The sequence below is a fragment of the Erythrolamprus reginae genome, chromosome 4 (genome assembly GCF_031021105.1).
Source record: "Erythrolamprus reginae isolate rEryReg1 chromosome 4, rEryReg1.hap1, whole genome shotgun sequence".
Taxonomy (NCBI): Eukaryota; Metazoa; Chordata; class Lepidosauria; order Squamata; family Dipsadidae; genus Erythrolamprus; species Erythrolamprus reginae.
In genome coordinates, this window is record NC_091953.1 from 27,005,242 (window position 1) to 27,030,711 (window position 25,470).

General features: G+C 40.5%; 1 protein-coding gene across 1 annotated transcript; it reads left to right on the forward strand.

The window, feature by feature from the left end:
- The first annotated feature begins 475 nt into the window (after window positions 1-475).
- On the forward strand, window positions 476-17,829 carry MEDAG (mesenteric estrogen dependent adipogenesis). Its single transcript, XM_070749854.1, has 5 exons — window positions 476-1,078; window positions 9,871-9,980; window positions 12,430-12,542; window positions 14,513-14,798; window positions 16,231-17,829. Exons 1-5 carry the CDS (start codon window positions 783-785, stop codon window positions 16,341-16,343), a joined length of 918 nt encoding a protein of 305 aa, XP_070605955.1. The 5' UTR covers window positions 476-782; the 3' UTR covers window positions 16,344-17,829.
- The last annotated feature ends 7,641 nt before the right edge of the window (window positions 17,830-25,470 follow it).

Here is a 25,470-nt window from a genome sequence, read left to right on the forward strand (position 1 = left end):
ATAATAATAGAATAGAATAGGATAGAATAGAATTTTATTGGCCAAGTGTGATTGGATACACAAGGAATTTGTCTTGATGCGTATGCTCTCAGTGTACATAAAAGAAAAAGATACATTTGTCAAGAATCATGTAGTATAGTAATAATTATATAGTAGTAGTAGTAGTAGTAACAACAATAAATTATATTATTATTATTATTATTATTATTATTATTATTATTATTATTATTATTATTAGTAGTAGTAGTAGTAGTAGTAGTAGTAGTATGCCACCCCTCTCGGGGCGGCTCACAACAATGTACATTGTACAAATCCAATATTTAAAAACAATTAAAAAACCCTTATACTGTAATAAAATAATCTCACAACCCAATCAAACCATACATAAACCAAGATAGTTTATACGGTAGTAAACCGTTTAGGCTGTAAAGCACCGTGAAGCGGTATATAAAGCCTAAATGGCTATTGCAACTCCGCCCTCGCGGACTTTTCCTGCCCCGCAGCTGCGTTTTTCCACCGGGCTGCGCAGGGTGACAAATTGAGAGAGAAAGAGAGAGTAATCAAAGCGGATTTGTTCCTCCGCCCTTACTCCCCGGCGGTTCAGAGGCGGAGCTATTATAGTGTGTGTGTGTTTTTAATATCTTCCCCGAGAACCGGCAGCCAATTTCCAGCAGCGGTTTCGGTCTTGGCCCGCAAAAGCTGTTAGTTCTCGGTCTCTCCGCCTCTCCCACCCCCGCGCATCTCTCTTTCTCTCTCTTTACTCCTTGCTCGGAATTGCTGCCATGGCTGCCTGGAGCGGGTCCGGCGGGTCCGTCTCGGCCACCTCGGTCAGGCCCAGCCTGACCTCCGTCTCTTCGGGCGAGCTGCAGAGCGTTCGGACGTGCAACTGCGAGATGGCGGTGTTGCCGCTGCGGCAGCTGCTCTCCTTGCAGCCGGATTCCTTCCTCCTGCAAGGGGACACGCTGGAGGTGCTGAGCCCGCTGGAGCGCCGGCCCGGAGGCGGCTTCACCGTGATCGGCGACGGGGTTTTCCAGCTGGATGGCCGGCGGCAGTGCAAGCTCACCGGCTACTTCAAGAGGTAAAGTAGGCGCCCTTTCTGACCCCCCCTTCCTCGCGCTCGTCCTTGACGTCTTAAAATCACCTCAGAAATCGCATCCTACAGATGGTGGGAAAAGAGGGTCTGCCACTTACTTTTTTAATTTCGGAAACAAAATCTACCTGCTGCGTGCCTTACCTGCCCAATGTCTAGCAAACTGCATTGTAACTAAAGGGCAACCCCGTAAAAGGGCTCCTTAGTTGTGGGCCTATATATCCACCACGATTAATCACGATCTCAACAAAACGGAATTGGTGTTTTGGTATCTCTCACTGGCAGGGTTGGCTGAGTAGATTACCGTTGCTTGACTTGGGAGAAGAGGGATTTTGCTAGGGGAAGTAGTAGTAGGCTTGGAGGAGAGAAGCTGGAGTGGCCTTTTCCTTCTCAAAAATAAATGCCACTCATTAAGTTTAATGGCAGAAGAAACACCCCCCTAAACCATAATCCTAAACTGAATTAGATGTACAGGATCGTATGAGACCAGGCTTCTTTCTTTCTTTCTTTCTTTCTTTCTTTCTTTCTTTCTTTCTTTCTTTCTTTCTTTCTTTCTTTCTTTCTTTCTTTCTTTCTTTCTTTCTTTCTTTCTTTCTTTCTTTCTTTCTTTCCTCCCTCCCTCCCTCCCTCCCTCCCTTCCTTCTTTTGACTTCTGTGCCGCCCTTCTCAAACGATGTACAGCATACATGGTTTTGCAATATACTTTTTGCAATGTACACTTGCAAAAAAAGCAATAGCCAAACCTGGTGCATAGGATTGGGTAAGCAGTATATAATTGTATATACTGATGTGTAGTGAAAAATGAATGTAGGATTTTATAAATATGATTGTTAAGGATATGTACACTGCTCAAAAAAAATAAAGCGAACCCTTAAACAACACAACATAACTCCAAGTAAATCAAACTTCTGTGAAATCAAACTGTCCACCTAGGAAGCAACACTGATTAATTTCACATGCTGTCCTGCACATTCAACTTTGTACAGAACAAAGTATTCAATGAGAATATTTCATTCATTCAGTTCTAGGATGTGTTATTTGAGTGTTCCCTTTATTTTTTTGAGCAGTATATACAGTATTTACTAATAAATAAAATAAATATGTATAAGTAAGGATGTGTAAGCATTTATGATAGTATATAAGGATATGTATATTTACTGATAGATAGATAGATAAAAGCCATAAAAGAAATACAGTTTAACTTAATGACATATAAATGAAAATCTAATCTTAAGACAATTTACAGTAGAATTGTTAAAGAGGTTGTTATGTATACAGTATTTGTAAATGTGTTGTTTTGTACTGTCTATATGTTTATCTCACTGTTTTAAATGTTTTTTTAAATATTAATACTTAATAAAAATATTTTTTTTAAAAAAGGATTGGGTAAGTCAGTTGATGCTCATTAATTGTAGGACACCCCACATTCTGCAGTTTATTTTGAAAAAATAAGAGCAATCCAGTAGTAAGTCAAAGCATTCTGAGGGACCTTCAGACAGCCTTTTCTGACAGAGTAGTTACTTACTCCGTATCTGGCTTGCATTTCACCATGTAATTGTTGTTTAAAAGACTTGATAGCAAAAGAACAAGGACCCAGTAGATGGAGGGAATATTGAATATCATCTGTGAACATAGCAATAATCTCCTATTACAACATAGTAATTCTCCACTTTTTGTGTTTCTGTTGGATCAATCAAGACTGCCACTGAGATAGAAACTGATTGATTTTCCAAAGAAGGACACTTGTGAGTGTGTGCTTAAAAGACTACTAGTCCCACCTAAACTACTTCTTAGTCTTATCTGTGTTATGCATACTGCTCATTCACAACTTAGTAGCACGATTGCTCCAGGGCCTGCTTTGAAGGGGGGAATCAAAGAGTAGATATAACAGGAGGAGGCCTTGATAAAAAGGTATTGTCTCATCTTGATAGCTCAGCCTAGAGACATGGCTAACAAAAGAAGACATACAGATTGAATGGGACAGACTGGGTGAGTGAGTAAATGGAAATTCAAGGTGCTGAGAGAAGAAAATGCCATACCAGAGGTTCCCAGAGACGGTGCTGTATACACCTGGTGGTTAATATTTGCTCAATGTAGTTCTCCAAGGTTGCTTAGAATTTAATGGAACAGTTGTGGTCTGTGGATTCTATTTGTTAATATGAAATGAACTGTAACTAATAAAACTATGCTTTTATTCTCCCCTCCCACCAGTAGCAAGTGTGTTAGTTACCAAAGCAATGAGGCTTTATTATTATTATTATATAGCTTCTTGTAAGGCATTCTAAACATTTCTGCCTAGGGGTTTGTATGTAAAACAAGTAGTCTGTGGCTTCTTTGTTAATTAATCCTGATGTCTTTGACAGAATTGTGTAACAGGTTATTCTTGCATACTTTTCTTTGTTGTCTGATAAGGCTCATAATATAAAAACGTGGACTTTCAAAGATAAGTAAACAGATGTGACTTTTCCTCTGTTTTATGAAAGTATCTCTGGTATTATAGCAGGTATCTTATGTAGCCTTTGGAAACTTGCTGTAGTAGAGGAAAAGTACAGTACCTTTTTAATAAAGCAAATGAGTCATTGGTTCTCGCCCAACAGTACCAAGCGGTGACACCCTTCAGCTTACTCTTGGCATAACACCTACCAGTTAGCTTGAAGAATTATTTCTTCACAAGGCAATGTAATGCTGTTACTAACAGCCCGAAATAGTAAAAAATGTTTAAAATTTAAAATGCATCTAAAAATTATGTGAAAACCAATCAGTCAAAATTGTGACTGAGATACTTATTTTCTGTAAGTTAAATCAGAAATTTCACCACTGCTAGAGTCACTGAATACAAGTAAACACTTGAATAGGGCATGAGATAGGGATTCAACCTCTATCTGAACAAAATTATAGAAATATAATTTTCTAACAGGAAGTTGAATAAGCTTGGCTATAGTGTACAGGGAGAAAAAGCACTGGGTGTGTCTGAAATGTTGCAAAATGGCTGAAGGGTTTCATCTTTTGGAAGTGATAAAGACAGAAAAGCGATAAGATAAGCCTTAGTTAAATTGCTATTTGATTTTTGACTGAAGAAAACTTACTTTTTGATGATCTTACGCAAGTACATTATGTAAGCTGCAATCTTGTGTGATATCACACACCTTTTGTCATTTGCTTCCATGAAGAAACCCGTGAGATGAGTCATTATGAACAAGGGCCTGTGTTTACTGGAGCACCTTGTTGGAATCTAACATTGTAGGCTGTTATAGGTATTCTAGAAGTTTAAAAAGGTACAATAAGTGTTTTTGGCTTCTTGGCCTGACCATAATAATAAACCAAGTAGATGTACAGTTTATGTACGATAAGTAAACTTGATAACAGGCTATAAGTATGCTTACATAAAATCAAAAAAGAAAGGAAGGGCAGTCATAAACATAAAACACTGATTAAAAACACTTCTTGGATTTTGTCACTACTGTAATGGTTTTTCTTAGTTCTGAGAAATTGGAGCTTGCATATGTTGAGCTCAATTTTCCATTACTTTTTCCTTTTAGAAAGCTCTACCAATTGAACTTGTTCCTCACATTTTTTGCACTGCAAATGAATCATTTTCAATGGATAACGAGCATGTCTTGAGTTAGCTGACTCATGGGTGCCTGTTATTGCTTCTAGCTCCTTTCCAATTTTTCTTAGATCTAGCTGGCAGTATATTATTCCATCAAACTCATTCATTTCCCTGGTAGGAAAATGAAGCATTCAGTTTTGCTGCGATACGCTTATAAAATAATTAGTTATATTTCTAAACAATAAAATTTTTCCATAATTAAACTGTTTCTGGAGAGGACAACCATAGTGCTGTCAGCCATTACGTGGACAATGTTAGTTAATCTAGATCAGTAGTTCTCAACCTTTCTAATGCCATGTGTCCCCTTTATACAGTTCCCCATGTTGTGGTGACTCCCAACCATACGTCTAGCGCCAATTTTCCAAATAGAGCTTTAAGCTGATTGGCAGAAAGGTCAGAAGGACACTTCCACTGTAAATGCCTGATTGGTCGGATTTTAAAAATATGTTCCAAGGCGCCAGTATAGAAGCTTTAGTTCTTAACATCATGGAAAACTTGTCTTTTCCCATGGTCTTAGGCAACCCCTGTGAAACGGTCCTTCGACCCCCCCCCCCAGAGGCATTCCGACTCCCAGGTTGCAAATCACTGATCTAGATGAACATATACTGTCATATGCAATTAATAAATTAACAGTACATTTGGTTGTTTGAGTAAGTAAGCGGTCTTACTTACTGCCACGTAAGTAAAATCAGGATATACCTGATATAAAATATACCTAGTGTTCTGTCTGGGTCACTCCAGAAGCCAAGACCAACCCAAAAAGAGAAGCCAGACACACTGGTAAAAGGCAAAGGCAGTTTATAAAATTCAAGAAAAAACACAGGTAACAGAAAATGTCCTTACAAACAGGAAAATGCTGTATCTTCAGATATATCCACGAAGGCAAAAGTCCATGCAGCAATACAGGATTCTTGCTGCCAATACGAGGCTGTAGATAGCAGACCTACACCTCCCACGGGTCTTCCAAACTGCTGGGCCACAAGCCAGGAACAGAGACGCCGAGAACAAAGCAGGACACCGTAACTCCAATTGATAAAACTCCACATGGCTTCAAGGGCTTGCCTGCCTTTTAAACCCTGCTAAGGAGGACCACACCCAAGCCCAGCTGTTCCTAATTCAGTGCTGATAATACTTCTTTAATTGCTCTTTTCTCTGATCTGAACGTCTCTGTCGCATGTCAATGACGGCTTGTGCGTCATCACCTAATGACTCCAAGCTACTGGCTGGGGAGAGCCCCCCCCCCCCCGGGGCTCTCATGCTGTTCTCCTTCATCCCATTCCTGACTTTCCTCTCCCCTGTCCGACTGTTCAGCCCCCTCCTCTTCGCTGTCATCCTCCTCCGGGCATGGAGCCAGCAGAGACACAGCCGGTCCCTGAGCAGCCTCAGGCTGAACCACAACACTTAGTTAATTAGGAAGTTTTTGAAATTATGTATTGAGAGCTATTCACATTTAATTTTTTTGCTCCTTTGGCCTAGACATGGCATGCTGCACTGATTATTTGAATCTATTTAAACTGAAAACTAAGCAAAGTTAAGGAATGCTGGGGTTTTTTCCTGCATTCTCTTGACTACAACTTATAAGTGTATCCATGGACCGGAACCATAAGTTTATATGAAAAGGAATTGCATCAGTCTGTTAAACTTGAACTGGAATTGTTTTAGTTTTACACTAATCTGGATGTCTTTCACAGGAATAAAGACTTTCTTTTAAGATGAAGTATTTTTATTTCATTCTGGTACAGAGTGTTCACAAACAGATATTATTCAACCGAATAGATTAGCTTAATAATTGTACTGCTTAACTATGTAAAATGCTCAGAAAGTTAAGCAACTGCAGGGATCATTAAGTGGACAGAGCAAAACAGCTGCCTGCCAAAAGGAGCTCAGACAGCCCTCCCCTCCTTCATGCATGGAAGGGAACAGCTACACTGGGCTGCAGAAATTAACCTCAGATCTTCAGTGTACAAGCTTCATTTCTCCAGCCTAGTGCAGGAGTTGCTGTTTCCTACTGATTGTTTCCTCATTGATTATTTGACCTCTATGACAATCATTAAGTGTTGTACCTCGATTCTTGACAAATGTATCTTTTCCTTTTATGTGACACTGAAATCATATGCACCAAAGACAAATTCCTTGTGTGTGCAATCACACTTGGCCCATAAAGAATTCTATTCTATTCTCTGTGCATGGAATGGCACTTGCAGACATTCAACTTGGATTCCAAAGATCAGAGCTTCATTTCTGCTCCCGCTCTCCCGTTGAAAGGAAGGGAAATCATTCATTGGGCAGCCGTAATGTTGGCAACCTGCCTTGCCAATGGTTTCCCCATTGACTTTTAGAGGAAGCCAGCAGAGAAGATTGCAGATGGCAATCACATGAGCCAAATACACATGACTGGAAGGGACGTGTGCGAACCAAATTTTACAAGAACCAGAAGTATACAATGGACCACAAAGCATCCTTTCTAAGCTGTTGTGACTTCAAACAGTCATTAAACAAGCATTGACCAGCGGCTGGTCAGATCCCACAGGGTCAGCCTACTCCAGGCCCTGTCAACCAAGCAAGTGAGGCCGACTGGCAGGGCAGAGGGGACAGGCCTTCTCTGTGGCGGCTCCGGTCCTCTGGAATCATCTCCCCCCCCACCCCGGAGATTTGTGCTGTCCCCACCCTCCTGCCTTTTGAAAGGCTTTGAAAGCATGCCTTTGCCAGCAGGACTGGGACTGTTGAGCGTGAACACACTACTCCGGCTGATAGTATCAGGGTGTCCAGCAAACCTGGAAATCAGGGAATTATCAGAGGAATCGGTAGTTCGGAAAATATCAGGGAATTATCAAAGAATTTGTGGAAAAAACAGAATAAATCGGGGGGAGGGAACCAAACTATTAAAATGTTTAAAATCATGTAAAAAAAATAATGGATCACGCTGCCTGGCAGAGTCAAGCAAAAATGAGCATAACTGTGACGACAATTTGCTTCCACAGCTACCGATATTTCTCCACGGTTTAGCTGTTTGGTATGATGTCATCTACGACCACGCCTTAACTAGATCGCAAGTTACAGGGAAATATCAGGGAATTTCAAAATTCCCCCTGGACCATCCTGTAGTATGTTTGTGGTTCAGATGAATCTAGGTTGAATGTTTTTTAAAAAAAAAAATATTGGGGTTTTTAAATTTTGTAATTGTTTTATCTTGTACACCGCCCTGAGTCCACTGAAGAAGAAACTGAAGTCCACTGAAGAAGAAACAAACAAATACATTTATATATCAAGGACTACCTCTGTAGAGAATTAGGCTAACAGCTCTGCTGTTTTTCTGCTAACACGGCCCTTATCTCTGCCTCCCAATTGGAGAGGCTTGGAAATAGCTGTTGCTAATAAGTTTAAGCATATGGGTGGAAAACCTATGTCTCTTCAGATATTGTTGAACTTTGGCTTCCAGCATCCTTGAACATTAGGCGGACAATCCAGGACTGATAAATTTGTGCGTTAACAGTATTCCCTTCCCTGTTTTGAGGCTGGTGTCATCTGAACCTGATGCATCCTGTCTTTGACTAATAAACACTCTTCAGCTGTTAAACTTTTAGGCCTACATTCTCCAGATAGGTGCGAACAAAATCAGTGTACATCCTGTTTTGATATATTAAGTGTTGTGGTTCAGCCTGAGGCTGAACAGGGACCGACTGTGTCTCTGCTGGCTCCATGCCCGGAGGATGACAGCGAAGAGGAGGGGGCTGAACAGTCGGACGGGGAAGAGGAAAATCAGGAATGGGATGAAGGAGAACAGCATGAGAGCGGGTGGGGGGGTGGGGTGGGGGCTCTCTCCCCAGCCAGTAGTTTAGTTTGGAATCATTAGGTGATGAAGCTCAAGCCGTCATTGACATGCGACAGACGGTCAGATCAAAGAAAGGAGCAATTAAAGAAGTATTATCAGCACTGAATTAGGAACAGCTGGGTTTGGGTGTGGTCCTCCTTAGCAGGGTTTAAAAGGCAGGCAAGCCCTTGAAGCCATGTGGAGTGTTATCAGTTTGGAGTTGCGTTATCCTGTCTTGTTTCTCGGCGTCTCTGTTCCTGGCTTGTGGCCCAGCAGCTTTGGAAGACCCGTGGGAGGTGTAGGTCTGCTATCTACAGCCTCATCTTGGCAGCAAGAATTCTGTATTGCTGCATGGACTTTTGCCTTCGTGGATATATCTGAAGATACAGCATTTTCCTGTTTGTAAGGACATTTTCTGTTACCTGTGTTTTTCTTGAATTTTATAAAACTGCCTTTGCCTTTTACCAGTGTATCTGGCTTCTCTTTTTGGGTTGGTATTGGCTTCTGGAGTGACCCAGACAGAACATTAAGGTGTAAATTAACCAGATTGGCATTTTGGGATGCAACAGAAATTGATTTCCTATGGGCATGCTTCCCAGGTTGATTTACTATATTCACTAGAATTATTCAGTGTTTTAAGAGTTTTATTCAAACAAAAGTGCTTTGGAGCACATCAAAGTGCAGACAAGTCCTTAAAGCTGCTGTATATTTTTCTGGGATCATGCAGTTGTCATTAGGATCCTAGGAAAAGGGTAGTTGCTTTAAGTAATTGCGGGTAGGTGCTAAATTTGCATCCCATTGTGTTTCCAAACACTTCTTGGAGTGAATTTGAAGCTTTGCATAGAGCTTCTATTTGTATTAATAGCGAGTCTGCATTGCTACCATTTCCTTTTTTTCAAGTTATTTTTCTGGAGAAAGCAGAAAACTAGTGGTCAGGACTAATGTCATCTCACTTGTGACTGAGATTCTGCTTTTCCTAGTTGTCTTGCCATTGTCCAAAAATTATCTTCTCCATTTTTTTGCTGCTCCTGTAATTTTAACACATTCATTAACTCCTTTTCCTATATAGGATGGGCCCTACAATCTATGGTAGGACAGACAGTGAGATTTGACTCAGCTTTAACAGAGTTGGAAGGGCCCTTGCGGGTCATCTAGTCCAACTCCCTGCCCAAGCAGGAGGACCTTACATCTGCCTCTACGTAGGATTGAACTCACAACCTCCTGATTGTCTAACTAAATGAATGCTCTAACCACTTTCAGATTTCCTTCAATAACTTTCCTGGAGTTCACACAACATTGCATTTTTCAATTCTACATATCACCAATGGCTGAATATTTACATTTTATTTCCTTCAACAGGCATGTAGAGTTGAATAGCCATCGTGATTACAAGAACTACAGAGAGACTATATTGGGTCGGCCATTGGTGTTTATCATTAACGTCAGAACAAAATATAATTCTTCAAAAGGTATGTACCATAATGCTATTGTAAAATGTACAGACTGGCCGCCTTGCTTATAAAAAGATAATTGGGTCCTTACTTTAAAATGGCAATGGTTGAATTTGGATAAAAGAGTTGTGAGGTTTCTGTGAAACTGGTAAGATTAGTTTGCAAGAATATGAAATATTTAATTTTATAACAACATGGCTCTTGCTGTAGTAGAGTTATGTTTAAAAGTGCTAACTTCGCAAGGAGCACTTTGCTTATGAAAGTGTTTTTACATACCTTGGGTTCTTACATATGGTTAAGTAGGTTGCTTTTCTGTAAGATATTCTAAGTAGAACAATAGCACTTTCAACTGAACCCAAGCCTTTCTCCAGCCAGCTGCAAGAAATGGAGTAGTCTGTACAACTTTCAGCAATTGAGCTTGTTATATCAACAAAGGTTCTATTCATAAGATTTAGTAAAGTGAAACAGGATGATAATCATTGCATCTTAGAAAGTCAAAGGACAAGAATTCTGTTCAGTATTTAACTCTAGATCTAACAATAGCATAAGAGCAATAAAGTATAAAATAGACTTTAAATAAGAATTCTCTGGTATGGCATTTGTTTTGAAAGTTAATTTACTGTGACTCTCCTAAGGTTAAAACCATTTATATTAGAGGGCAATAAAACAATTTAGCTGACCAAGAACTTTGAAACATCAGTAATACACCTTTTAATAATTAAAAGAGAAAACCCTTAGCGGGTTTATTTTTACTTATACAGTGATACCTTGTCTTACAAACTTAATTGGTTCTGGGATGAGGTTCTTAAGGTGAAAAGTTTGTAAGACGAAACAATGTTTGCCATAGGAATCAATGGAAAATCGATTAATGCGTGCAAGCCCAAAATTCACCACTTTTGCCAGCCGAAGCGCCCGTTTTTGCGCTGCTGGGATTCCCCTGCAGCATCACCAAAACATGGAAGTCCGGAGGTGGGGTTTCCCATGGAGGGGAGCCTCAGGGAAATCCCAGCAGCGCAAAAACAGGTGCTTTGCTGGCAATGGAAGTTCAGAGGTGGGGGCATCCCAGCAGCGGCGGTGGGTTTGTAAGGTGAAAATAGTTTGTAAGAAGAGGCAAAAAAATCTTAAATCCCAGGTTTGTATCTCGAAAAGTTTGTATGACGAGGCGTTTGTAAGACGAGGTATCACTGTATTCCATATTCTTGTTTCAATAACAATACTTAACAATGTAAATTGTAAAGATATTTACAATTAATAGCCTTTAGAATAATTATAATTTAAAAATAATAATTGTAATGTTATTAGAAATGTATTTCCAATGCAACAGTCCCGATTTCATCAGGAGGCACCCCCAAAAACAGACCGATTGATTAATCCTAAACAGTCCAGATGCAATGTCATAAACTGAGATGATGTGACTTGCCTCATTTACCTTATGGCAGTGATGGCAAACCATTTTTGGCTTGTGTGCCAAAAGGGTGCAGACTCACGCCCATGCCCTCCCCCTGCGTATGCGTACGCTACTCCTGCCTATGCCTCACTAAAGCCTCCAAACTCCTGAAGCCAGGGGATGGTGAAAAACAGGGTAACCAGAAGCTTGTTTCTGAACTTCTGTTTGGCCGTTTCACCATTTTTCGCCGTCTCCAGGGTTCAGGAGGCTTTCCTAAAGCATGGTGAGAGCAAAAACACATGACAAGAAGGGCGAAAATCCGCTGAGCTATATAGGGCATCGCCTCCCATGCCCTCAAATATGGTTCCATGTACCACCTGTGGTGCATGTACCATAGGTTTGCCATCACTGCCTTATATCATCATTACACAAATCGCAATGACTTTCATATGTATTACGTAGGTAGGAGTAATGGTCCTCCCCTCCCCCTACAAATCTGTTAAAATTGTTTCACTGTAATTCAACATAAACTTAAAATGAAACCGATAAAATCACAAATTTCTTGAAAATTGGTAAAACGGAGGCTATCTTGCTAAAATGCACAGTTGTCCAAATTAAAGCTTTGGAGAACTGAAATGTCTTAAACTGACTTGAGGGCAGCATAATTATATAGGAGGGAATTCAGACATCATACTTCCCTGTACTGTACCAAATTGTTTCTAAACAACACCAAGATAAGAAAATATTTTAGAAAGTGCTAAGGAAGTCTGAAGAAGACTTGAGTTCTTCTCCTTAGGAATGTACAGGTTCAGAAAAGATATAAAACAAAATGCTTGGATTGTAATGAATAGAACCACCCAGAGGCAAAATTGTGTGATGTATAAGTAAGAAAATATTTGATATCTGCAAATGTTTATTACAAGGGTCCCCAAACTTGGCAACTTTAAGACTGGTGGACTTCAACTCCCAGAATCCTCCAGCCAACTCTGGGAATTGAAGTCCACCAGTCTTAAAGTTGTCAAGTTTGGGGACCTCTGGTTTATTATTATTGTCTACATTAACAATGTCATCTCCCATTAGAAAAATCATATGCTTTGCTTGTGAATACTCGACACCCAAAGATGAGAAGGCAAATCGAGAACAGCATGAACAATATAATATCATCTGTGATTGGGGAAAGCTATAAGCTTCAGGTAAGTTGAGCAGATTTTTTGTTTAAGGTAAGCTTGCTATGTTCAAGTTGGCGTTTTGGATGAGTTTTAAGGAGCAAAGGAGATTGCTCTTTGACTAAATTAGAAAGGCAAAGCCTTTCTCCTGGAAGGACAGCCATAAATCCACCCAAAGACAGTGAAAAGTAAATGTGAATTCAGGTTTTCTAATGTTTTCCTATGTGGTACCTCAGGCTTAGTATCCAACAGTTATTTAAAACTATCTGGTTCCTGGAACTGGAGCTCCAACTTGTTCCCAAATAGAATAGAATAGAATAGAATAGAATTTTATTGGCCAAGTGTGATTGGACACAAAAGGAATTTGTCTTGGTGCATATGCTCTCAGCGTACATAAAATAAAATATACATTTGTCAAGAATCATGTGGTACGACACTTAATGATTGTCATAGGGGTCAAATAAGCAATGAAGAAGCAATATTAATAAAAATCTTAGGATATAAGCAACAAGTTACAGTCATACAGTCAACATGGGAGGAAATGGGTGATAGGAATGATGAGAAAAACTAGTAGAAGTGCAGATTTAGTAGAAAGTCTGACAGTGTTGAGGGAATTTTTTGTTTAGTAGAGTGATGGCGTTCGGGGAAAAAACTGTTGTTGTATCTAGTTGTCTTGGTGTGCAGTGCTCTGTAGCAACGTTTTGAGGGTAGGAGTTGGAACAGTTTGTGTCCAGGATGTGAGGGGTCAGTAAATATTTCCCCCGCCCTCTTTTTGACTCGTGCAGTATACAGGTCCTCAAATCATCTTTTAATTAAGCTGTAGGATTCTTTGGGATAGAACATGTCCACATGTGCGTTGAAATATGCATACAATTCAGTGGATGGCAACATTTCTGATGATCTGTGTAGAGATAGCAATAGCACTTAGACTTAGATACCACTTCACGGTGCTTTGCAGCCCTCTTTAAGTGGTTTTACAGAGTCAGCCTATTTTATCCATCTTGGAGGGATGGAAGGCTGAATCAACCTTGAGCCTGCTGTGATTTGAACTGCCAAATTGCAGGCAGCCGGCAGTCAGGAGAAGTAGCCTGCAGTACTGCACTCTAACTACTGTGCCACTATGGCTCATATGCTGCTTTACTTCCCTTCTCCCCCATTTTGTAAAATACAGTATACCCAAACAAGTGCTATTTTATGGTACTTTCTGGCGAACATTTTAAATAAAGATAACAAATTGCATGTTTCTACAGTGTTTCTAGCAACTGGGTTCTTGCCCTTAATTCTACTGTCACCTCTATACTGCTAAGCCCTCCCAATTCTGGGAGGGCTAAATTCTGGAAGACTATATAATATTTGACAATACAATGTATAGAGAAGAAGGGGAAGAGGTAAAGCAGTCCAAGAATGAGTTCAGACTCATTCTATAATAGCCACGAAGCTTGTCCTTTAAAATCAGATTTCAAGCTGAAAAATGCAAACAAATTGCGTTAGTCACCTGTTAATATAACTGATATCCGATTTTATCTACCATTCTGGAACAAAAATATAAAAGCCAATCTTCAGTTCTAAAGAAGCAAAGACTAGTCAGTAGTTGAAACTCAAATGTTTAAGTTAAAGATTTAATACTACTATAGTCATCTATGCTAAATAACTGTTTGTTTGTTTACATACCTGAACAATTATGGGGGGTGTCATTTAACTTTGGAGAACGAGATAGGTACTATATCATGGATAGATATGGCTGAAATTTTGCAATCTCTTTTCTAAGTTTCAGAAGCATAGTTGCTTTTTAGAAGTTATGTTAAATGTAGAGTTGCAATTTTAATGCATTTCCTATTTCAAACTGGGGGTTAACTATGAAGTTAGTTTTCAGAAATGGTAGTTGTAAGGGGCTCCCAATAGGGAGGAAAGGAACAGGTTTTAAGGGCTGCATCCATTCATGGAGCATTAGATCAATCAATCAGTCAGTAATAACCATTTTTCTTTTTTCTGTACAGTTTAACTTCCAAGATGTTGTAAAGAGGTTTTTTCCCTCAGAAGCCTACCTGGTTCATGAAGAAAGTTTAAGTTTCTCCTATGAGTTCAAAACTGATGCCTTATTCGATTTCTTGTATTGGTTTGGGATCAGCAAAAGAACTGTTTCAATAAATGGGAAAGTTCTTAATTTATCAAGTACCAACCCGGAGAAGAAAGAAATTATAATTAAGTTTCTGGATAAAATGAGTGAGCCAAATTTGCGTTCAAACAGCTTTTCAGACAGGAAGTTCAGCATTATCTCTAGAGGTGAGTTTGGTTATATTATGATATCTTAAATATTACATTCTTCATAGGTAGAACAGCTTTATTCCGTGAATGAGTTCAGTACACATTGCTATAAGGCGTTGTTTGTTGATATAATGGACTCTGTTTCTGCAATATGGTAAGACATAAGCTAGAGTTTACAAACCACTAGGTTTACACGCTTTTTTCAGTTCTAAAAATTGAATGTGTTCAGTTCAGCCAGTGAACTGGAATGTCTGGAAATTATGAGTGTTTTGGATCAATTAGGAGTATTTTTGGTCAGGATGAGGAAGTTTACTGTTTCTTTAGACCAGCGTTTCCCAACTGGTGTGCCGTGGCACACTAGACTGCCACACCTCCCTGCCCCTGCCTCCCCACGGTGCCTCCGGCCAAACGCGCCCCTGGCTTCTCCGCCCTGCCCCATTGCCCGCCCGATCCGCCCACTCTCCTCCGCCGCCGCCGCCTCCTGCCTTGGGGCGAGCAATCCGGGAGTCCGGGACTGTGTGGCTTTGCGCCATGAAGAGAAAATGGCCGACTTTTCCCTGCTGCCGTTTTCTCTTCATGGCGCAAAGCCACACAGTCCCAGACTCCCGGATCGCTCGCTTCTCCGGTCAGCAAAGCCATCTGTCCAGGAAAGCGCCGCGCTGGCCGGAGAAGCGAGCGATCCGGGAGTCCGGGACTGTGTGGCTTTGCGCCATGAAGAGAAAACGGCCGACTTTTCCCTGCTGCCGTTTTCTCTTCATGGCGCAAAGCCACACAGTCCCGGACTCCCGGATCACTCGCTTCTCCGGTCAGCAAAGCCATCTGCCCAGGAAAGCGCCGCGCTGGCCGGAGAAGCAAGCGATCCGGGAGTCCGGGACTGTGTGGCTTTCGGCCGGGCTAACGGGAGGCGGCGTGAGGCCGGGCGCTGGGGACGTCTGGGAGGGCGAGGAGGCTGATGGCTGCTGCGCACTCCACTCTCTCTCCGGCTCTCTCTCGCTCTTTCTTTTTCTCTCTGTTGCTGGCGTGGTGAACGAGAGAGAAAGAGAGAGAGAGAAAAAGGAGGGGAGAGAGAATGAGAGAAAGAAAGCAAGAGAAAGAGAGGGAAAGAAAGCAAGAGAGAGAGAGAGAAAGAAAGGGGGGAAGGAGGGAGAGGGAAAGACATAGAGGGAGGGAAGGAGGGAGAGAGAAAGAGAGCAAAAAAGAGAGGAAGAAAGAAAGAAAGAGGGATGGAGAGAAAGAAGGGAAGGAAGGAAGAGAGAGAAAGAGGGAGGGAGAAATAGAGTGAAATGGAGGAAGAGATTTTTTTTTTGTCCAAACTTTTCTTTAGCCCCCCCCGCCCCCCCCCCCTTCAGTGTTCTCCAGAATTTTGAAAACATGAATAATGTGCCGCGGCTCAAAAAAGGTTGGGAAACACTGCTTTAGACATTACATATGTATTTGTATTATCTTGCAGTTTCAACAGATGATGTGTTTAATGGCAACTTGACATCACAATCAACTTGGATGGAGTCTCCTTCAGCTCTCTGGACAATTTCAGGGTCTCAGAAGTCAAGTATCGAAGTCTGATTTTCTTAACATCGAGAAAAACATATTGAAAGAAGAAGGAAGATAACCACATTGGGATTATCTGATTGCAGAATGCAAGGGATTTCTGCCTTTTGTTGCAAATAATGGGATGTAACTGCATTCTATGTTGCTTTCATTTCAGGACAAGACTCCTGATTACTAAAGTGTTATTTACAGATCTGGTTCTACATTTAACATAAAAAGGCAGTTGAAGCCTAGAGTTTTTGTTACTGCAGTAATCCGTATAGCTAGAATGATTTTAAATCCAGGATTATTTCATCAGTTTCTAAATAACTGCCAGGTTTTCACAGTCATGAAAAAAATACATCGTTTTTGTGATTGCTCCAACATTTATCATACCCTGGCAAGTTGATAATTCCAAACAGCTTTGAATTGTTAGTAGCTATGATAAATAGTACTATGAACTGTACTTTGGCTTGGTTTTGGGGTAAAATAGATTGTGGTAAAGAACTGGCAGAAGGAAGACTCAAATCCATGTCTTTTGATCCAGAAGTCAGCTGCTATCAGAGTTTGGCTGTATTCTGGCTTAGAAAATTTTGTTGCATGACTTTTTGCTCATTGTGCATTATTTTCTTAAGGGTTGTGCAGTGCTTCAGATTTAATTCAAAAAGAAAATTCAGGATACTCAACAGAAACACCTGTTCAGTTCTTTAGAGCAGCTACATCTTTTTCCAGGATTCTGTGGCTGCAATCTCTCATTGTCTCCTAGGAAAAAACAGACTGTTTTAAATAGCAGCAGACAGGTGATACGTTATGCACTCCGCATTTCGTTGCAATTGAATCCAAAGAGATGAATCCAAAGAGGTGTGCATGCAATTTTTTGTACATCGCAAATGCAGAATAAACATTCTTTTCAGATGCTACTGGAATATGTAGACGTAACACATAAAGGTGCTTTGAATCAGAGCTTTACTATCTTGGAAGGTTATAGAAAATGTCAGTGTTACATAGTCCACACAGTAAAAGGGAGGCACAAGAACTGAATGGTGGTAATTATAGGAGTCACCTTGGGGCTACCTGATGAATATTTTACTTTTTCTTTATGACATAACATTAAAACACCGTTTGGGTAGATGAAGTGTAATTTTTGCATCATGAAAAACTGACCTTGCTAAACTTAACCTTGTTAAATTTGAATTGTGTGGTATATTTTGGGGTTACATAGCAGCCTTTCTCACTGATGTCTTCTACAGCTGCAGCTTCTAAACCTCCCACAATGGCCTTCTGATTGTAGGTCCACTCAATGTGCAGAATGCCAACAGGTTTAAAGAATGACTGGAATGAATATGCCATAGAAATATCTCTCTTTTTTTCTTAGGCTTTTTTTTATTATCAAGTTAAATGTCTACATCTAAAGGAATGCAATATTTAGTCTCTTTATATTGAAGAGCCCTCGTGTATAAACAATAGCCTAATCAGTGCCTTCTGTATATCATTGTTTTACAATAAACAGAGGTTATATGGATCTCTCTTTATTTTCTTGTTAGCTTTCCATGTTGCACAGTGTCGAAACTGTAGTTCATCTATAAACATTAAGCCAAATTACACAGCAGGAATTTGAATGAGTTGGAAGTAAGTTGGGGGGGGGGGGGCACAGTATTAAATATGTAAAATCCAGAGGTATAAAATATCTGAAATTAGCCCTAAAACTAGAGGCATAACTAATAAATAATAAGAGCTATATAAAATGAAGAATAACATTGAGACATGAAAAATTAGAATTAAAAGTTTAAGAGAGGAAGGTTTATAAATATGATTGGAAGTCCTTCGAGATTGGGCGGCATAGGTGAATGGATGGATGGATGGCTGATTAGATAGATAGACAGACAGACAGACAGACAGACAGACAATCCTCTATTTATGCAAGACCCAGGGAAACCTGTTGCTATTTAGGCATTGAATCTGGCTGGAAGCTACTAAGAAAACTGAAAGTTCCTGTAATTTATAAATACAGGTAGTCCTCATTTAAAGACTGGTCTTTTAGCAACTGTTCAAAGTTACAAGCCCCCCATCCACCAATGTAGGTGATTACAGGATTCTGCGGTCACATGATTCTACTTTTGAAGAATTATATTACGTTTCACACAATTCTGGAGGCAGTTTGGGAGTTCTCAGAAGTAAATCCTGCAATCCGGAAGCAGTTCAGTGATGTAATTCTGGACAAAATAAATGCTGTATCTAGGATACTTCAAACTGATTCCAGCTTAGAGGGTTTATTTCTGGAAATGATACTCTAGAAGCGCATGATCTGGTGAGCAAATGGAATCTTCCAGATTCTCCAGAATGTTCTGGAGATTGGTGCATTTTTGATACTTGATTGTTTTTACAAACAAAACTGGGCAAATTCAGTAATAAATTTTTTAAAAAGCAATTTTAAGAGAATCCCTCCAGAAATGGAAATATAAGAATTGTAAACACACAAATTTTGTGCAATGCATTTTCCCTAACCATAGTGAACATCAATCCTGGATATTTATCTCCCATAATACTTTTGTTGACAGAGGTTTAGGTTTAGGTTTATTGGATTTATATGCCGCCCCTCTCCGCAAACTCGGGGCGGATCACAACAATAATAAAAAACAGTACAGTACACAATACCAAATCCAATGCCCACCCATCCAGTTCCAATTTAAATTAATAATCTCATAGAAAACAGTATATATAAAAAACAGGCACACAGTCAATCAATCAACAAAACAACATGGGCTAGGGGGAGGTGTTTTAGTTCCCCCATGCCTGACGGCAAAGGTGGGTCTTAAGGAGTTTATGAAAGGCAGGGAGGGTGGGGGCAATCCTAATCTCAGGGGGGAGCTGGTTCCAGAGGGTCGGGGCCCCCACAGAGAAGGCTCTTCCCCTGGGTCCCGCCAGACGACATTGTTTAGTTGACGGGACCCGGAGAAGGCCAACTCTGTGGGACCTAACCGGTCGCTGGGATTCGTGCGGCAGGAGGGGGTCCCGAAGATATTCTGGTCCGGTGCCATGAAGGGCTTTATAGGTCATAACCAACACTTTGAATTGTGACCGGAAACTGATCGGCAGCCAATGCAGACTGCGGAGTGTTGGAGTGATATGGGCATACTTGGAGAAGCCCATAATTGCTCTCGCAGCTGCATTCTGCACGATCTGAAGTTTCCGAACACTTTTCAAAGGTAGCCCCATGTAGAGAGCGTTACAGTAGTCGAGCCTCGAGGTGATGAGGGAATGAGTGACTGTGAGCAATGACTCCCGGTCCAAATAGGGCCGCAACTGGCGCACCAGGCGAACCTGGGCAAACGCCCCCCTCGCCACAGCTGAAAGGTGTTTTTCTAATGTGAGCTGTGGATCGAGGAGGACGCCCAAGTTGCGGACCCTCTCTGAGGGGGTCAATAATTCCCCCCCCAGGGTAATGGACGGACAGATAGAATTGTCCTTGGGAGGCAAAACCCACAGCCACTCCGTCTTGTCTGGGTTGAGTTTGAGTTTGTTGACACCCATCCAGGCTCCAACAGCCTCCAGGCACCGGCACATCACTTCCACTGACAGAGGAGAGTCAGAGAGATGTCAGATTAGAAAAATAAAACAAAACAAGGCCAGAACCACAGTAATGATAGTAATAGTAATAATAATAATGCCAGTAATAATGTCTACATAACAAGATATGCTGTTTAAAAGCTGTTTTGTCTCTTATATGCAAATACCAACCATTCAGAAACCACTCTTGCATGGTATGTACTCCTCCTTCCAGCAGAAATAACAAAAAAAGGATAAAGTAGAATGTAGATAAGAGCAAAAACTAACTGCACAGGAAAGGAAAAGAAATAGAAAACTGGACAGAGAAGACAAGAGCAGGAAAGGAAAGGAAATTAAAGGATGTTTTCAAAAGGACAAGATTCACCAAACAAATCTCTCACAAAAAACCAGGAACAGTTAATATCCACACCCATCTTCAAACTTCAAAGCTTTGTAGCACACGTCTTATCGCCGGTTGTACCTCAGTTCTTACTTTATTTTGAACATTATATTGTTGTTGTTATTATTATTATTATTATTATTATTATTATTATTATTATTATTAATTAGATTTGTATGCCGCCCCTCTCCGTAGACTCGGGGCGGCTCACAACAGTGATAAAAACAATACATAAATCTAATAATTAGAATCTAAAATAACAATAGTACATTTCAAAAGTCTAAAAAGCAAGAAACCCCAATATAGAAAACATACATACAGTCATATCATGCACAAAAACTACATAGGCAGGGGGAGCTGTCTCAGTTCCCCCACGTTTGACGACAGAGGTGGGTTTTAAGGAGTTTACGAAAGGCAAGGAGGGTGGGGGCAGTCCTAATCTCCAGAGGGAGCTGATTCCAGAGGGTCGGAGCTGCCACAGAGAAGGCTCTTCCCCTGGTCCCGCCAGACATTGTTTAGTCGACGGGACCTGGAGAAGACCCACTCTGGGACCTAACTGGCCGCTGGGATTTGTGCGGCAGAAGGCGGTTTCGCAGATATCCTGGTCCGGTGCCATGTAGGGCTTTATAGGTGATGACCAACACTTTGAATTGTGACCTGAAACTGATTGGCAACCCAATGCATCATCTAGGAGTACAGATCCCAAGAATTTGCCAAATTCACAAGAAGAATTAACATTCCTATTAGCGAAGCTAGCAATGGAATCCCTTGATACTTTAAACAAATGCATTATAAAATGCAAGGGTGCCATGCAGATGTTGTGCCCTATTCCTGTTCACTGTTTCAGCCTGATGACATTGTTTCATGTTGGTATGCTGCGTTTTTTTCTTCTATATAAGCATGTTCTGGCTATTAAGTATGCTGTCTTTGGTTTTTCTATGTAATTAAAAAATAATAATTCAGCTAGTTTCAAGGTTTCTTTAAGCACACAGTTAACACTTTATTTCTCAGCGCTCTGGAGCTAATAAAAATTCTTTTCTAAATTTATTATTAGGAAGAGTTCTGATTGAAGCATCTTTCCCGCACACCACATACAAATTTTCCATTGTGGATTTCTACTGACTCCTGATATTTTATTTAAAAGTGCTCTGACTAAGAAAAATCTAAGACTGGGCAACCAGCCAACATCTGGTAATTCCCACAAGTAAAATCTTGAAAGAGTGAACTTGTATGGTAAATCTGAAAACAATTTGGCAGGCTAAAAAGTTTGTGTATGAATGTTAATACTTTTGAAATCTGCTCAACAGATTTTGCAAGAAGGCAGCTATGCTGCGTGACCTTTCTAGCATATGAATTACTGGGGAGGAAAATTGAATTATAACTTCATTTTCTAATCAATGTTTTGTTAAAGCCTAACTACAGTATAAAACTAAATTTTAAGGGTTTGGACACAAAAGACCTCCACTTAATAGGCCTTAAAATAAAACAAAACAATACTCAATAATTTGGGCTCTATTATCATACTAGACATAATTTGCAGCAGAGAAATTCTATGTGCTTCTTAGTATCTGCCACCTCTGTCAAGGTTGGCCAGTTAGGTGTACATCCTCATAGCACTATCCAGTAATGGGCATCCAAATTTTTTACTGCAACACTGTGGGTGTGGCTTATTTTGTGGGTGTGGCTTAATGGCCATGTGACTGGGTAGGAGTGGCTTGCCGGCCATGTGACCAGTTGGGAGTGGCTTGAATGATCATCATTGTTCAAGTGAACTGTTAAGTCCTCGACTTACAACCTTAACAGTGTTGCTCGCTGGGGTGACAATTTGCTTCGCGTTTCCAGCGCTCTCCTTCCTGGGTTACCAGCCTCCCACCTCAGGCTGGGTACCTAGGTGAACGGGTGCTGCCAGAGGCATAAATGCTGCCAGCACTGCTTTCACTCATGCCTTCTGCTTGCATCTCAGGCAGGAGGTGGCCGTGTGAAGGTGGAGGGGAGCCGGGCAGGAGAGAGGGAAGCTCGTCCGAGGCCAGGAAAGAGGAAAGAGGAAAAAAGCAAGGAGCGCAGATGCAGCAGCAGAAGAAAAAAAGGAGAGCTGAGCCGAGACCAGTAATCCAGGAAGTGACAGCCGCCGATGAGCTGCAGCTACGCACGTATCTTCATTTCCACCGGTGGAACTGTGTTCCACCCCGTCCTGCCTGCTGTCCACCCCTGGCACTATCAATACAAAAATATCTCGAAAAGCAGTTTACAAATAAGCTGGACAATAAAATAACTTCTAAAAAATCAGGTAAAATAAAAGATGTGGATTAAAAAATGTATCATCCAACACATAGGAGGCTTGAATGTGGGTTAATGTGGGTACAGTGTTCCCTCGAGTTTCGCGGGTTCGAACTTCGCGAAAAGTCTATACCACGATTTTTCAAAAATATTGATTAAAAAAATACTTCACTCCCCCCCCATTCCAGTTTTTCCCGCCGATTACATCATATGTCATCGCCAAACTTTCATCCGCCTTTAATATTTTTTTAAATAAACTTTAATAAATAAACATGGTGAGTAATAATCTAAATGGTTGCTATGGGAATGGGAAATTGTAATTTAGGGGTTTAAAGTATTAAGGGAAGGCTTGTGATACTGTTCATAGCCAAAAATAGTGTATTTACTTCCGCATCTCTACTTCGCGGAAATTTGACTTTTGTGGGCGGTCTTGGAATGCATCCCCCGCAAAAGTCAAGGGAACACTGTATTTACAAATGTCAAAATTCAAAGAAGAGAAGTCTGGAACTCATAGTTTTTCAAAAAGCAACTGGACACTTTTTTCTTGAGGAAAAAATTTTGCTTCTCATCCAAGAGTGACTCATCCCACCCCTACCATCCTTCCAGAACCAATGCAGCTTCTTGGGTGAGACCAACACAACTTCCTCAAAGAAAAACCCAGTTGATTTTTGAAAGAACAGCTTTGAGATTCAAGAACTTTCCAGACCCTTCAGGTGGCTTGCCTATGACAACCACAAGGTGGCAGTCTAGGTTGGATGCAGACAGGAAACAGAAAAAGGAATATGCTCTATTATCCTCTGCATCTTACAGTGCATGTCTTTCTCTAAAATCTAGAATGGTTCTGTAAATGCTACTGGCTGTTAGTGTGCTAGAGCAGTGTTTCCCAACCTTGGCAACTTGAAGATATCTGGACTTCAACTCCCAGAATTCCCCAGCCAGCATAATTCTGGGAGTTGAAGTCCAAATATCTTCTAGTTGCCAAGGTTGGGAAACGCTAGAGAAGTTAATGGCTACATAGCCATCATGTAAAAAAAGCAGGAGCCTGCAATGCGTGCTCACTGAAACATTTGCTTTCATGTGCAGCATTAATTTGCTTTCATGTGCAGCATTTAATGCTGTAGCAAGTGCAGCAGCTGCAAAAAAAGCCAATACTGTGGTATCTCTACTTAAGAACTTAATTCGTTCCGTGATGAGGTTCTTAAGTAGAAAAGTTTGTAAGTAGAAGCAATTTTTCCTATAGGAATCAATGTAAAAGCAAATAATGTGTGCAAACCCATTAGGAAAGAAATAAAAGCTCAGAATTTGGGTGGGAGGAGGAGGAGGAGGAAGAGGAGGAGGACAGTCGCTGCCGAAGGAAGAAGCTGAGGAGAAGGGAATAAAAAAAATCCAAAACTTTAAGGCTTTTTTTATATATAAGAGGGACTCTGAGGCCTCCCATACACCCGGCACGAGGCTGCCCCCCATACATTGCACCAGAGAGAGAAAACCAGTGGGAATGGCAGGAAACTGGCTAGGCCTTCGTGCCGCTCTCAAATTTCCTGGGAAATTTTTCTGGGCTTGGTTTCTTAAGTAGAAAATAGTTCTTAAGAAGTGGCAAAAAAATCTTGAACACCCGGCTCTTATCTAGAAAAGTTCTTAAGTAGAGGAACCACTTTAGGTTGCATTAACAGAGAGAAAGAATCAATGTCACCTGAAGTGTTAATACCACTTTATAAGGCCTTGGTAAGGCCACACTTTGAATACTACATTCAGTTTTGGTTGCCACAGTGCAAAAAGGATATTGAGACTCTAGAAAAAATGCAGAGAAGAGCGACAAAGATGATTAGGGGACTGGAGGCTAAAACATATGAAGAATGGTTGCAGGAACTGGGCATAGACCAGGGTAGACATGATAGTGTTCCAATATCCCAGGTGTTGCCACAAAGGAGTCAACCTATTCTCTAAAGCACCTGAGGGTAGAACAAGAAACAATGGGTGGAAACTAAACAAGGAGAGAAGTAACTTAGAACTAAGGAGAAATTTCCTGACAATCAGAACAATTAATCCCTGGAACAGCTTGCCTCCAGAAGTTGTGAATGCCCCAACACTGGAAGTTTTTAAGCAGATGTTGGATAACCATCTGTCTGAAGTAGTGTAGGGTTTCCTGCCTAAGTAGGGGGTTGGACTAGAAAACTCCAAGGTCCTTTCCAACTCTGTTGTTATTATTGTTGTTGTTGTTGTTATTATTATTATTATTATTATTATTATTATTATTATTATTATATCAGAACCCCCAAAAAAAGCCTGCACATGTAAACAGTTCATTGTAAATCACAGCCTTAATGAGAGCTTATACAATTGGGGACTTGTTTTCAACAGCATTCACAATTCGCAGCTTGATGGGCTGATTAAGTCAAAGTATTTCTCTCTTTGATGGAGATGAATGGTTTAAAAATATGAAATATAAATAACGCACAGAACACAGGAGAAACATTTATGTTTATTACTCCATAATATAACTCCACTACTAAATTTCATATATTTGAAAAGGAATTGTAATGTAATGACTAAAAGTGTAGAATAAACACTTGTGACCATATATTTCATCTAATGTGAAGATTTGAAAGTGTCTATTAAGCACCTCCATAAAGTGATCCATTTGTATCTTCTGATGTATCTGATGAAGTATGGGGCAGCTCAGGAAACTTATATACCTTTTAATAAAATTTGTTGATTGGGAAAGAAAATCTTATCAGATTCCTGATTTTATTTTGCACCACAAACACCATCTCCTTCATCTTCAATGTGTCATAAGTGAAAAGCAATATATTAAATTCATTGCCATAAATTCATTGTACTAAGAGGTCTTTGTAAATTCAAGCTAGTTCATTGCTGTTTCCACACTTCCCTGAAACTTTTAATCCGAAACATTGTTTGTAAATTAACTTTTCTATTACTGTG

Excerpts from the sequence above, each read along its gene's own strand:
- MEDAG (XM_070749854.1), top strand. The coding sequence starts at position 783 with ATGGCTGCCTGGAGCGGGTCCGGCGGGTCCGTCTCGGCCACCTCGGTC. Across the intron at positions 1,079-9,870 it reads CTCACCGGCTACTTCAAGAG|GCATGTAGAGTTGAATAGCC; the intron begins GTAAAGTAGGCG and ends TTCCTTCAACAG. Across the intron at positions 12,543-14,512 it reads GGGAAAGCTATAAGCTTCAG|TTTAACTTCCAAGATGTTGT; the intron begins GTAAGTTGAGCA and ends TTTTCTGTACAG.